At 46.8% G+C, this 12,299-nt stretch overlaps 1 protein-coding gene across 2 annotated transcripts in view; it reads left to right on the top strand.

Moving 5' to 3' along the window:
* The first annotated feature begins 3,967 nt into the window (after positions 1-3,967).
* Positions 3,968-12,299, top strand: part of TM6SF1 (transmembrane 6 superfamily member 1) — a 28,835-nt gene continuing 20,503 nt past the window's right edge. The window contains exons 1-2 of one of the 2 annotated variants that reach the window (XM_079954370.1): positions 3,968-4,336; positions 10,268-10,371. In XM_079954370.1, the coding sequence (XP_079810496.1) occupies positions 4,245-4,336; positions 10,268-10,371 (196 nt within the window). In that variant the 5' untranslated portion in view covers positions 3,968-4,244. The remainder of the gene's footprint in view (positions 4,337-10,267; positions 10,372-12,299) is intronic. The other variant, XM_079954371.1, reaches the window with a different exon arrangement.

Consider the following 12,299-nt stretch of genomic DNA (forward strand, 5'->3'; position numbering starts at 1 on the left):
GCGGAATGATGAGGAGTACGTGCCACATACTCTATATTACTTTATTTGGATTTCAAAGCTGGTAGATTACAGAAAAACATCTTGCCTCTGCCGGAGCAGAGAAAGCATCCTCTCTCCTCTAAAGCACGGAGAGAACACTGCGTGAACAGTGAAAAACAGGAAACCAGTGTACGTCACATCCAGTCTCCTTTCCCGTGAGAAACTCCAACAGCAACTCTGACTGGAATGTAAACATTGTCTTGTGACAAGCATTTCGCTGCACAGTGAAGAGAGCAGAAACCAACAGGTATACATACTTGTGGTACGACAAGGTAAAGGTTCATAAAATGTTTAAAAACCATATTGTCAGGAAAGCTATATTTAAGGTCTGGACAAAGTATAAAGACTTACTAGAAGGTAAGACCCCGAGGTGGTTATCACCAGCGGAGGCCAAGGTTCGAAAAAGACCCAATATGGAGGCCGGTTGGCCGAAATACTGGGAAATAATAGAAAAAATTGGAGACAACTGGAGGCTGCAGAGCTTTGAAAAATTAAAGAATAGGGTGCAAGACTGGTTTCATTATGCTCAAATTCAAGAGGTTTTTAAGTTGGACAAAAAAATAGGATTCCAGGTGGAAAAATCAAAATTAGAGACAGAACTGTTAGAACCTAAGACTAAGGTACTCTCGAGAATGTATAACTTGCTGCTTAAATGAAACACCCAGGATGAGACAGTCAAATCAGCCATGATAAAATGGGCTCAAGATATTGGGCACAACATTATGTTTGAAGACTGGGAAAGGTTATGGACCACTGGAATGAAATTCACGGCATGTAACGCCCTGAAGGAAAATATTATGAAAATGATATATAGGTGGTACATGACCCCAGTCAAGCTTGCAAAAATATATCACCGGTCTGATAATAAATGTTGGAAATGTAAGGGGGCTGAAGGGACATTCTTTCACCTTTGGTGGACTTGTCCAAAAGTGAAGGCCTTCTGGGAAATGATCTATAATGAGTTAAAAAAGGTGTTTAGGTACACCTTTCCTAAGAAACCAGAGGCCTTCCTCTTGGGCATTGTGGACCAAAAGGTGTTAAAGAAGGACAGAACTTTTTTTATGTATGCAACTACAGCAGCAAGAATACTCATTGCAAAATACTGGAAGATACAAGATCTTCCCACACTGGAAGAGTGGCAGACGCAATTGATGGACTATATGGAATTGGCCGAAATGACGGACAGAATCCGAGACTCGGGAGAAGAAACAATGGAAGAGGACTGGAAAAAAATTAAGGACTATTTACAAAAATATTATAAGTTGTATGAATGTTAAGAATCTGCATGATTTGGAAACTCTAGCTCCTGCAACTAGACTGGGAAAATAGAAGATTAAATTATAAGTAAGAGAAAGCTGAAACTTAAGGTTAATCTATGTTTTACTTTAAGGTATAAATAATTGATAAAAAGTACTTTAAATCTAGAAGTATAATATTTGAAAGATATAAATAAGGTACGAAACAAGGTAATAATTTGCTGATATGTTTGTTGTAAAGAACGCAGGGTGAGGGAGATGTGGGGAAGTCCAGTTAGTAATGTAAAAATGTCTTTGAAAGTTGGATTTTTTTTTTCTTTTTCTTTTTCTTCGGCTTTTTTCGTTTGTGTTTTTTTCTTTTAAGTCTTTTTATATTTCTGATTTTGTAATTGAAAATGTAATAAAATTCTTTAAAAATAAAAATAAATACAAGGGTAGCTGGGATAGTCTAACCAAAACCAGCAGAGGGTGTTGTGGTAGCAAAAAAACAAACAAACCAAAAATCCTCCTATAACAATGTGTTTGTATGTTTATTCAAGAGCAATGGTCCAGTGCTTTTTTTTCCCTTTAAAAATGTTTAGGGGTACTCTCATTTTGACTCAAGAAAATCAACATTCTATAGTTCAAATCAGGAAAAATAGAGTAAATAGACAAAAGTACAAAGATTCAAAAAATGTTTAGGGGTATGCGTCTCCCCAGAAAAAAAAAAACACTGCAATGTTCCAATCCTATATGCATACCCAGAAGAAAGCCACACAGAGTTTATTGTACAGGCTTGCAGCCTTACTCTGTTCGATGGAGCTTGCAATCCTGTGCACTTTCTGCAGACGTAGTTCCATGAATGCAGAGTCAGTAACGCACAGCATTGTGCTGCAATTGGTCTACTGAGGCATAAGCAGCCATGGATACAAGTTAAGTCCACATCCTTTGTGGACTCATGTCACACAAGCAAATTAATCTCAACAAGTGTAGATGACAGCAGGAGAAGCACAAAGGGGGAAGTCAGCCTGGGAACCACACACACACCAGTACATAAATAATAGGGGTGAAAACAAACAAACAAACAAACAAACAAACAAACAAACAAACAAATAAATGGGGTGGGGGGGCTAGACGAACCATTGTAAAATGAGCCCATCCCCTGACTTAGCCAAATCAAGTCACCAGGAGATTGTGGTAACTGTAAGGAAAAATAAATATAAAAAATGAATGTAAAAGGTGCCCTGGCAGAATCAGGCCAGTTGCCCATCTGGTCAAGCATCCTGTCCACACAGGAGAGGCATCTGGTTGCCTAGACAAAACAATAAATTCTGTGCTCCCCTAGAGACCTGGAATGGGGCAAGGCAGCATCACAGGCAGCAAGCTAGAAGCCACCAACACACAGTTTCACCACTGGGTGCAAACTTGAATATTGGGGGAGGCCAGGTAAACTTGCCCCTGCATAATCACAAGACATGGCACACACACCATTGGAATAGCAATGCCCAACAACTGGGGAGGAGCCCCTTCATATATTTTATTGGGGGGCTAAGGGACCTCAGCCTTAGAAGCCCCATTGCATGCAGTGACTTTCTTCTGAGTAAGACGGGCATTTAGGATTTGACCCTGCAGATCTTTTAGTCTCCAAGGTGCTACTGCAGGTGGGGACATAGGAGCCAACTCTAGGGAGCTGAGGTCCCTTCGGCCCCCCAATAAAATATTTGAGCAACCACCCCAATGTTGATGGGCATTAACATTCAAAGGTTGCATCATGCAACCCCCTCATATTTTATTCAAGTTGGCACCCATGATGTTTATCACCTTTTTGGCTCCTATGCAGGGCTGGATTTAGGTTTGATGAGGCCCTAAGCTACTATAGGTAATGGGGCCCTTTATATGCCCAGCTGTCCTTTGTCAACAACAAATTGTCCCTGTTTTTTTGTGTTGAATACATGCTATATGGTAATTTATGGACCTAAAGGTAAAGGTAAAGGGACCCCTGACCATTAGGTCCAGTCGTGGCCAACTCTCGGGTTGCGGCGCTCATCTCGCTTTATTGGCCGAGGGAGCCGGCGTACATCTTCCGGGTCATGTGGCCAGCATGACTAAGCTGCTTCTGGCGAACCAGAGCAGTGCACGGAAGCGCCGTTTACCTTCCCGCCGGAGCGGTACCTATTTATCTACTTGTACTTGACATCCTTTCGAACTGCTAGGTTGGCAGGAGCAGGGACCAAGCAACGGGAGCTCACCCCATCGCGGGGATCCGAACAGCTGACCAAGTCCTAGGCTCTGGTTTAACCCACAGCGCCACCCGCGTCCCAATTCATGGACCTAATAGGTATCTAAAGCCATTTGCACATAACAAAAGATGTATTTTATCAAAGCAATTGTTGAACTGAAATACAATTAAGAAGAAGTATATTAATTTTGGAAATCTACATCTAGTTTTCCCCCCCTTTAATTTTTTGGGGGCCCCCAAAAGAGTGGGGCCCTAAGCAATAGCCTGTTTCGCTGTAAATCTGGCACTGCTCCTATGCATGCGCCAAGTGACGATCCGCCGGGCCCGGCTCGCTTTTGCCTCCGCCGAAGCGTGCAGAGGAGGAGGCGGAGCGGCGGCCGCGGGCTGATCCCTCCGACGGCAGCCCAGCCCCGGCGCAGTACAAGAGGCGAGCGCCGAGGCGGGCTGCGCAGAGTGAGCGGCGCGCAAGCGGGCTGGCGCGCAGGTCCGCTGGGTGCTCGTTCGGCGGCGCTGCGCGGCGGGCGGAGTCCTTTTCTGCAGCAGCGGCGCTCTTAGGCTCGGCTGGCTGGGCGCCACTTCGCCTCGGCAGCAGCTCTCCGGCGCGTATGGCGCTTCCCGGCGCGCCGCGGAGGAGCCCACCGAAGCAGGGCGCGATGCCGGGCGCGGAGCCTCGCTGAGTCCCCCGCGCGGCGCCCCGGGAGAGGCGGGGAAAGGAGCGAGCCAGCCCCGGGATGAGCGCCTCGGCTGCCACGGGCGTCTTCGTGTTGTCCCTCTCGGCCATTCCCGTCACTTACCTCTTCAACGCCTTGGCTGCCAGCGGCGGGTGAGCGAGAGCGGGGCGGTCGCGTTCCCACGTGCGCTCTGGTGGCGGGTTTGCGTGCACGTGTGAACGCGGTCTGGGAGGCAGAGGAGCGGGAGAGAGCTCCGGGAATAGTGGGCGCGGGCAGAGCAGGGGCGGTGAAACCTATTCATGGCAGGGGGAGAGGCGAACTTTGTTCCACACAGGCTAGAGTTCCGAAAAAGAAAGGAATATATTGGGGTCGGGGGTAGAGAAAGCTGCTTGTTTTTTGGGGGGGCATTTCCCCCTCTCAACCCACCTACAGTAGTTGCCATCTGTAGAAGCAATGGAAGCTGAGGGTCTCTGCCTGCCATGGAGAAACTGTATTGGGACTTGCTGGGATGTCTTGAGCGATCCAGCTGCGTGCTTTCTGTCCCAAACAGATAGCGCCTGCTTATGAGTAAATGCGTGTAGGGGATCGGGCTGAATGGACTTGCCTAGCTTATATCAGTGTAGGTATAAACTTGAATGCAAAACTTCCAGCAGCTTCAATTGTAAGTTGAGGTTTCTTTGAGCACTCATTGTATCCGTGAGTCAGAGATTGAGTAGCATGACAGAGGAATCGCTGGTGCCTTTAAGATCCCCATTTGCACATCAGGCAGCACATACTCAGAATGTCATTAAGGCTGCAGTTCCAACTCCCTTGGCTTGGGAGTAAGTCCCATGGAATTCTGTAGGGCTTAGCAGATGTGGCTAGAGTTGCACTGTGAATCAGCCAAATCCTGGCTCCCTGATTACCATAGCAGCATGATTCAGTGTATGTGGTATACACACATTTACCTGTTTAGGTGTACACTAAAATAGCTTATGTGTGTACGTCTAAAAGATATATGTATTGAGTGAAGGGGTCATATTCCACATGCGTGAGAGTATCGCAGTAAAATGCCTTTCGTTCTTTTTTTGCTGTTTGCACTTAGGAACACATTTTTATTATTATTCTGCTGAGGGGTTTATAGGAAGGCAAATCTAAATGTGCATTAGAATTGTTAATGTGCTTGATGTGTTCCTTGTGATCGCACATTCACCCGGGTCAAGTGTGCTGTTGCCATAGAATTTTACACTGGCATCCGCACCAGTGTGGTGAAGGTGCGCAGAACTTTGCATTAACTGGAGTGTTGCAGCCTTAACAGCTTCTTCCAGTGAAGTCCTACACATACCTAACCTGCTTTTTGAGTGTTCAGAACTTTTTGGGTGTTAATGAAGCTGTAAGGGAGGACAGCTGTTGGAAGGGAGGAAGCTGCCTTATACTGAATCAGACTGCTGGTCCCTTTAGCTCAGGACTGTCCTCACTGACAGCTCTTCAAGGCTTAAGCCAGAGGACATTCCCAGCCCTACCTAGAGATTGAACCCAGGACCTTCCATGTGCAAAGAAGATGCTCCGCTGCTGACCTATTGCCCTCCATGCTTAGCTAACAAATGGACACCACATAACACCAGTCCTGAAAGAGCCACATTGGCTCCCAGTACGTTTCCGAGCACAATTCAAAGTGTTGGTGCTGACCTTTAAAGCCCTCAATGGCTTCCGCCCAGTATACCTGAAGGAGCATCTCCACCCCCATCGTTCAGCCCAGACACTGATGTCCAGCGCCGAGGGCCTTCTGGCGGTTCCCTCCCTGTGAGAAGTGAGGTTACAGGGAACCAGGCAGAGGGCCTTCTTGGTAGTGGCGCCCGCCCTGTGGAACGCCCTCCCACCAGATGTCAAGGAAATAAACAACTATCTGACTTTTAGAAGACACCTGAAGGCAGCCCTGTTTAGAGAAGTTTTAATGTTTGATCTTTTATCATGTTTTTAATATTCTGTTGGGAGCTGCCCAGAGTTGCTGGGGAAACCCAGCCACATGGGCGGGGTATAAATATATTATTATTATTATTATTATTATTATTATTATTATTATTATTGCCATAGAACATAGGGAATCAGAATCATTGGTGCATCTAGATATCCACGCTAAATGGCAATGGCTCTCTGGGGTTTTAGACAGCTCTGCCTGGAGATGTGGGAATCTGAAACTGGGACCTCCTGTCTGCAAAATGGATGCCATTCATTACTACCCCATACAGTGGTACCTCGGGTTGGGTTACAGATGCTTCGGGTTACGTGTTTTCAGGCTGCGGACCGTGGGAAACCCGGAAGTACCGGAAAGGGTTACTTCCGGGTTTCACCATATGCGCAGAAGTGCTAAATCGTGCTTCGCGCATGCGCAGAAGCGCCAAATCGCATCACGCACATGCACAGACGCAGCACTGCAGGTTATGAACGCTTTGGGTTGCAGACGTGCCTCCATCACGGATTACGTCTGCAACCCGAGGTTCCACTGTATTGCAGGCTGAGTGATGGTGGCATACCTTGAACTATCACTATGTGCGACCTGAGCCAGTGATTTCCGTGGCTTTTGTTGCAAACATAGCCAAGAATTGGCCCCATGGAATGGAATGAGACCTACTTCTGCCTGAATGTGAACAGGCCTGTGGTCGTAGCTGTCGTACCAGATACTATAGGTCATCTACGATTCCTGGCCATTAACTGAAGGCCCACCATAGTCTTTGGTTGAAATGGCTGTGAACTCATAAAGTCCTGTGTTGCAAGTTTGAAACTACTTTCCTGCTTTTGATCTCCCATTAACGGAATTCAGATGTGCGCTAATGGCACAGGGAGGCTCAGTGGTGCCTTGGGTATCTGCGAAAACAATCACAAGCACCTGCGTTTTTAAAAAGGTGATATCCTTTATTGCCAACGCATATTGAGAAATGCTCTCGAGCGATATGTTTTTTAACAATTAAAATGTGGAAGAAATATATTCTCTGAACCCAGAGAAGAAGAAGCTGAAGCTGATCTCAGTACCCAGCTGGAAAACATCCTTTCTTACTGGTGTGTAATTCTTTTTGACCCACTTCAAAATTATGACTGAGGCGGTAATCCTAAACCCACTTACCTGGGAGTGAGTCTCATCAAATTGTGTAGGGCTTACTTCTGAAGAGAGATGTTTAGAATTCTGCTGTGAGTCTGAAATTCTATATACACTTCCCTGGGAATAAGTTCATCTGAATTCAGTGGGAATTACTTCTGAGTAGACATGTATAAAATAGATACGTGTGTATCCAGTGCTGTTTTTTCTGGGGACGATGACGCAGGGGTTCGCATACCCCTAAACATTTTGTGAATCTTTGTACTTTTGTCCATTTACTGTATTTATTTTTCCCAATTTGAACTATGAAATGGTGATTTTCTTGAGCCAAAATGAGAGTACCCCATAACTTTTCTTTTAGAAAAAAAGCACTGTGCGTATTTATTGAACATACACACTCAGAAGTAGGACCTATTGAATTCAGGAGCCAGTGTGGTGTAGTGGTTAAGAGTGGTGGACTCGTAATCTGGTGAACTGGGTTTGATTCCCTGCTCCTCCACCTGCAGCTGCTGGGTGACCTTGGGCCAATCGCACTTTTTTGAAGTCTCTCAGCCCCACTCACCTCACAGAGTGTTTGTTGTGGGGGAGGAAGGGAAAGGAGAATGTTAGCCGCTTTGAGACTCCTGAAAGGGAGTGAAAGGCGGGATATCAAATCCAAACTCTTCTTCTTCTTCAGTGGGGCTAAGTTCTACCACCACTAATGGAGGCAGGATCCTTCTGCCACTTACTGCGGATCACAAGTGGGGAGTATTCCCAGGAAAGTAGGTGAAATATTGCAGCCAAGTGGTTAGTATTCCCAGGAAAGTGGGTGAAATATTGCAGCCTTACTTTGGAATGAGCGCCATTAAACCCTACTGAGTAAATATGTATAGGGTTGTGCCATAAAGACATGCAGTGTGTTCAGACCCTCTAGGGGAAAATAACCCTCCTTTTCCTCCTTCCACAGTTTATTTTCCTGCACAGCTATTTGATCCCTCTTGCTTGCTTCCTCTCTGTGTGAAAACATCTTGACTGTATGTTTTCAGCCTTCCTAGATATTACAGATTCATTTGCATTAGAGACATCAGTTTCAGTGGAGCCGTCAGAGGAGGGCCGAGTGGGCAAGCGGCGGAGAGATCCATTGGCTGCTTGCATAATCTGTGTTGGTATTTTTAGAAGCTGCGCTCCGCTGCCTGCAAGGGACATTGTGTGTAGAGAGAGAGGAACAACAATAGCTACCAGCTGCCTTCTCAGAAGGAAGAGCCAGGGGTTTCATTTATCAAAAGAAAACTGCCAGTGCCATGGCATGTTTTGAGGACAAAGGCCTTCCGAGCTGGAAAGCTATGGAAGGAGGGCTGTAGCTAAGTGGTAGAGAATCTGCTTCGCATGCAGGAGGTCGCAGGTTCAAATCCTGGCATCCCCAGGCAGGGCTGTGAAAGGCCCTCTGTCTAAAAATATGGAGAGCCATTGCCAGTCAGGTCAGGGTAGACAATGCTGAGCTAGAGGGAGCAGTGGTCTGACATGGTATAAGGCAGGTTCCAGTATTTAATTGAAATCAGCCCTGTGTTCCGTGCCACGAGAATGTGAATCTTTCTTTATATTTAGAAAAGGACTACAGCTCAGTGGCAGAGCCCATTCTTTGCATGCAGAAGGTTCAAGATTTAAACCCTGGCATCGCCAGGTAGAGTTGGGAACGACCCTTGCTTGAAAGTTTGCAGAGCTGCTGCCAGCCAGTGTGGGCAGTATTGAGCTGGGTGCACTAATGGTCTGCTTTTGGCATAAGGCAGCTTCCTATGTTCTTTAACCTCAGCCTAATCCTTTATATCCCTGCCTGATCACCAAGACCTTTGGGAGAGTCTCTATAGGTGGTCCTTCGTGCTTCAGATGTACTACCAGAAGCCACACATTCATTGTAGTGGGTCTGAGCCTGTGGGACCCCCTCCCCAACTGAGATTAGACAGGCGCCCTCCTTGCTGAACTTTGGCGCATGACTAAGACTAGTAATGTAATCAAAGGCAGATGTTGTTATAGTTTCTCTTGCTAAAGACTATGGGGTCAAGTAGCAGGGCTCACACTGTTTTTATGACGGATTGTGGTAGATACTCGTATTTCCTCGATACGTGCAAAGTGTTCCGTCAAAGCGGAAAGGGTTTTGTTTTTGCGTAACTATCCGCTTTTGAAACGGTGTTCTGTACATAAGGATCTGCAATTTGCAAACGACTTCTTTCGATGAGCTGACCAAACAGCATTACAAAGCTTGGGTTGCGCTAATGATGGTTTGGTGCACTGCTGACAAACTATAGTTTATGTAATTATGTAGCAAAATGTTTGCTTGTGACCAAGCCAGTGAAATGTAACAACTAAATCGAAAAGAATAAGGCTGCTCCCTCCTTTCTGAAGACATGATTGCTTGTGTGATTAAAAAAAAAAAAAGGAAGTGAGATACAAAGTGTGTTTCCAAATGAGGTCTGAGAAATTCTTAACCACAGAATGCTAACCTGCATTTGCAGAAAGGAAGAATGCAAAATCAAGCAAACCTTCAAAGCAGTTTCTTACTTTATTATTACGTGTTAAAGCTGCAATATGATTGAATCTTGACAATGGAGAGAATGCCCTCGTTTCTAGGGCTTAAAAGACAAACATGGCCTTGTTGTGTTTGCATTTTGTGCTGGGGAAGATCAGTAGCAATGCTTAAGCTGCCTTGCAGGGATGTTTATTCGCTATTGCCTGTTTATGGTATTGGACTGGATGAGGTCCAATAAACTGAAACTCAATCCAGAGAAGACAGACACTGTTAGTAGGTGGTTTCTCCGCCTGGAAAAATGGTGCCAAACCAGTTCTGGATAGGGAGGCACAGGTGGAATGCCTTCTACCAACTAGTCACCCACCAATGCCCCCTTTGGACAAGGATGTTCTGGCTTCGGTAGTTGATGCTCAGAGATTGAGTTGTGTGCAACCGTACGCCATTTGCTTGATACAGTTGAGGAACCATTGAAATGATAGACTTCTCCCCTGGTTTTAATCTCTGCAGCTCCTGGGTCACTGTTGCAGTTGGATTGTTGATTCTGTTCTTAGTGGGTCTAGCAGCCCGATTCCTGGTGAAAAGAAAACCACCCCGAGACCCACTGTTCTATGGTACGTATCGGTACCCTGCAACAGGAGTATCTCTAAGGGTAGCATGTGGCTTTTACTAAGGTGTAATGCAGAGATAGGCAACCTAAGGCCCAGGGGCCGGATCCAGCCCAACTGCCTTCTAAATCTGGCTCTCGGATGGTCTGGGAATCAGCATGTTTTCACATGAGTAGAATGTGTCCTTTTATTTAAAATGCATCTCTGGGTTATTTTTGTAATTTTTACAGTTTTTTGTTTGTATTGCTTTATTGGTTTTGTTTGTTTGTTTAAGGTGTTATTTTGTTCTTAAGGGGAGGGGTCAGGGCTGCCGGGGAGTGGGCCCCAGCCCACAAAATGGCTGGGGCATGTTCCACAGGAGGGGATGCACTGGGACAACCGATCTCGGTGATCATGGGTAGGAGGAGGAGTTACGCTAAGACTAGACCATGTCATTACAGAGGGGGCAGGTTTAGTCGTTGTCTGAGGACTATTCCTGCCTCCGGGTCTGGTCCTGACCGGATGGATACTAGAATCAGCAAGGGATACCCACATGACCTGAAGGTGCTGCTGTGCAATGCCAGGTCAATGATTCATAAGACCACTGCCATCCATGACTTGATCATGGATGGAGGACTTGACCTGGCATGTGTAACAGAGACTTGGTTGGATGAAGCAGATGGGCCTGTCCTTGCTGCTGCTTGTCCACCAGGTTTCTCTTACGCACAGCAACCCAGGTCATGTGGGCGGGGAGGGGGGTTGCAGTGATTTTTAGGAAGTCATTAGTTTGCACCAGGCGTCCTATTGGGAAGACCCAGTTTTCCGAGTGCATGTTCTGGAAGTTGGGCAATAGGGGCAGTACAGGATTCCTTTTGGTGTACCGACCTCCCCGCTGCACCAAGGATTCCCTGCCTGAGCTGCTTCAGGTCGTGGCGGATGTTCTCCTGGAGACACCTAGCTTGGTTGTCCTAGGGGATTTTAACATCCATGCCGACACGACCTTACAAGGGGCCGCTCGGGACTTCATGGAAAGCATGGCCTCCATGGGGCTGTCCCTGAATAAGTCTGGCCCAACCCATAGCCGCGGACATGCCTTGGACCTGGTGTTTACCTCTATGGATGTTGGTGATCTGACACTGAGTTAAAGCGAAACGAAAGAAGTGCCATGGTCAGATCACTTCCTGGTGCAACTGGACTTCTCTGCGACCCTTCCCCTCTGCAGGGAGGTGGGACCAATTCGGATGGTCCGCCCCCGCCACTTAATGGATCCAAATGGTTTCCAGAGAGTGGTAGGGGATGTTTTATCCCATGTTGATGGCCTTTCAGCTGATTCCCTGGTGGCCCACTGGAATGTGGCGTTAACCAGGGCTATTGACTGTTTGGCTCCGAAGCGCCCTCTCCGATTGCATGGAGCCCGGACAGCCCCGTGGTTTTCCATGGATCTGAGGGCAATAAAACAATCGTTGAGACGGCTAGAGCGCCGGTGGTGGATAACTCATTCCGAATCTGACTGGACACAGGTTAGAGCTCAACGTCGAGCCTACCAAGTGGTGATAGCGACGGTGAAGAAGAATTTCTTCACCGCCTCTATTGCATCTGCAGAAAACAGCAGCAGGAGACTTTTTCAGGTGGTTCACAATTTAGCGGAACCACCTGCAATACGGGCCACATGTTCTCCTGCAATAATTTTGCAAAGTTTTTTGCAGATAAAATCGCTCAGATTCGGGAAGAAGTAGACTCCACCATGGGAGCAGGGCCGGGGCGGGAGAGTGCTAGAGTTTTGTCTAGTCAAGTTGAGTGGGATCAATTCCAATCTGTTACCTCCGAGGATGTGGACAGGCTGCTTGGACGAGTGAAACCAACCACCTGTCTCCTGGATCCTTACCCATCCTGGCTTATAAAAGCTAGCCGGGAAGGACTGGGCGATGGGCTTCGTGGGGTGGTGAATGTTTCCC

Source organism: Podarcis cretensis (assembly GCF_951804945.1).
Source record: "Podarcis cretensis genome assembly, chromosome: 14".
Taxonomy (NCBI): Eukaryota; Metazoa; Chordata; class Lepidosauria; order Squamata; family Lacertidae; genus Podarcis; species Podarcis cretensis.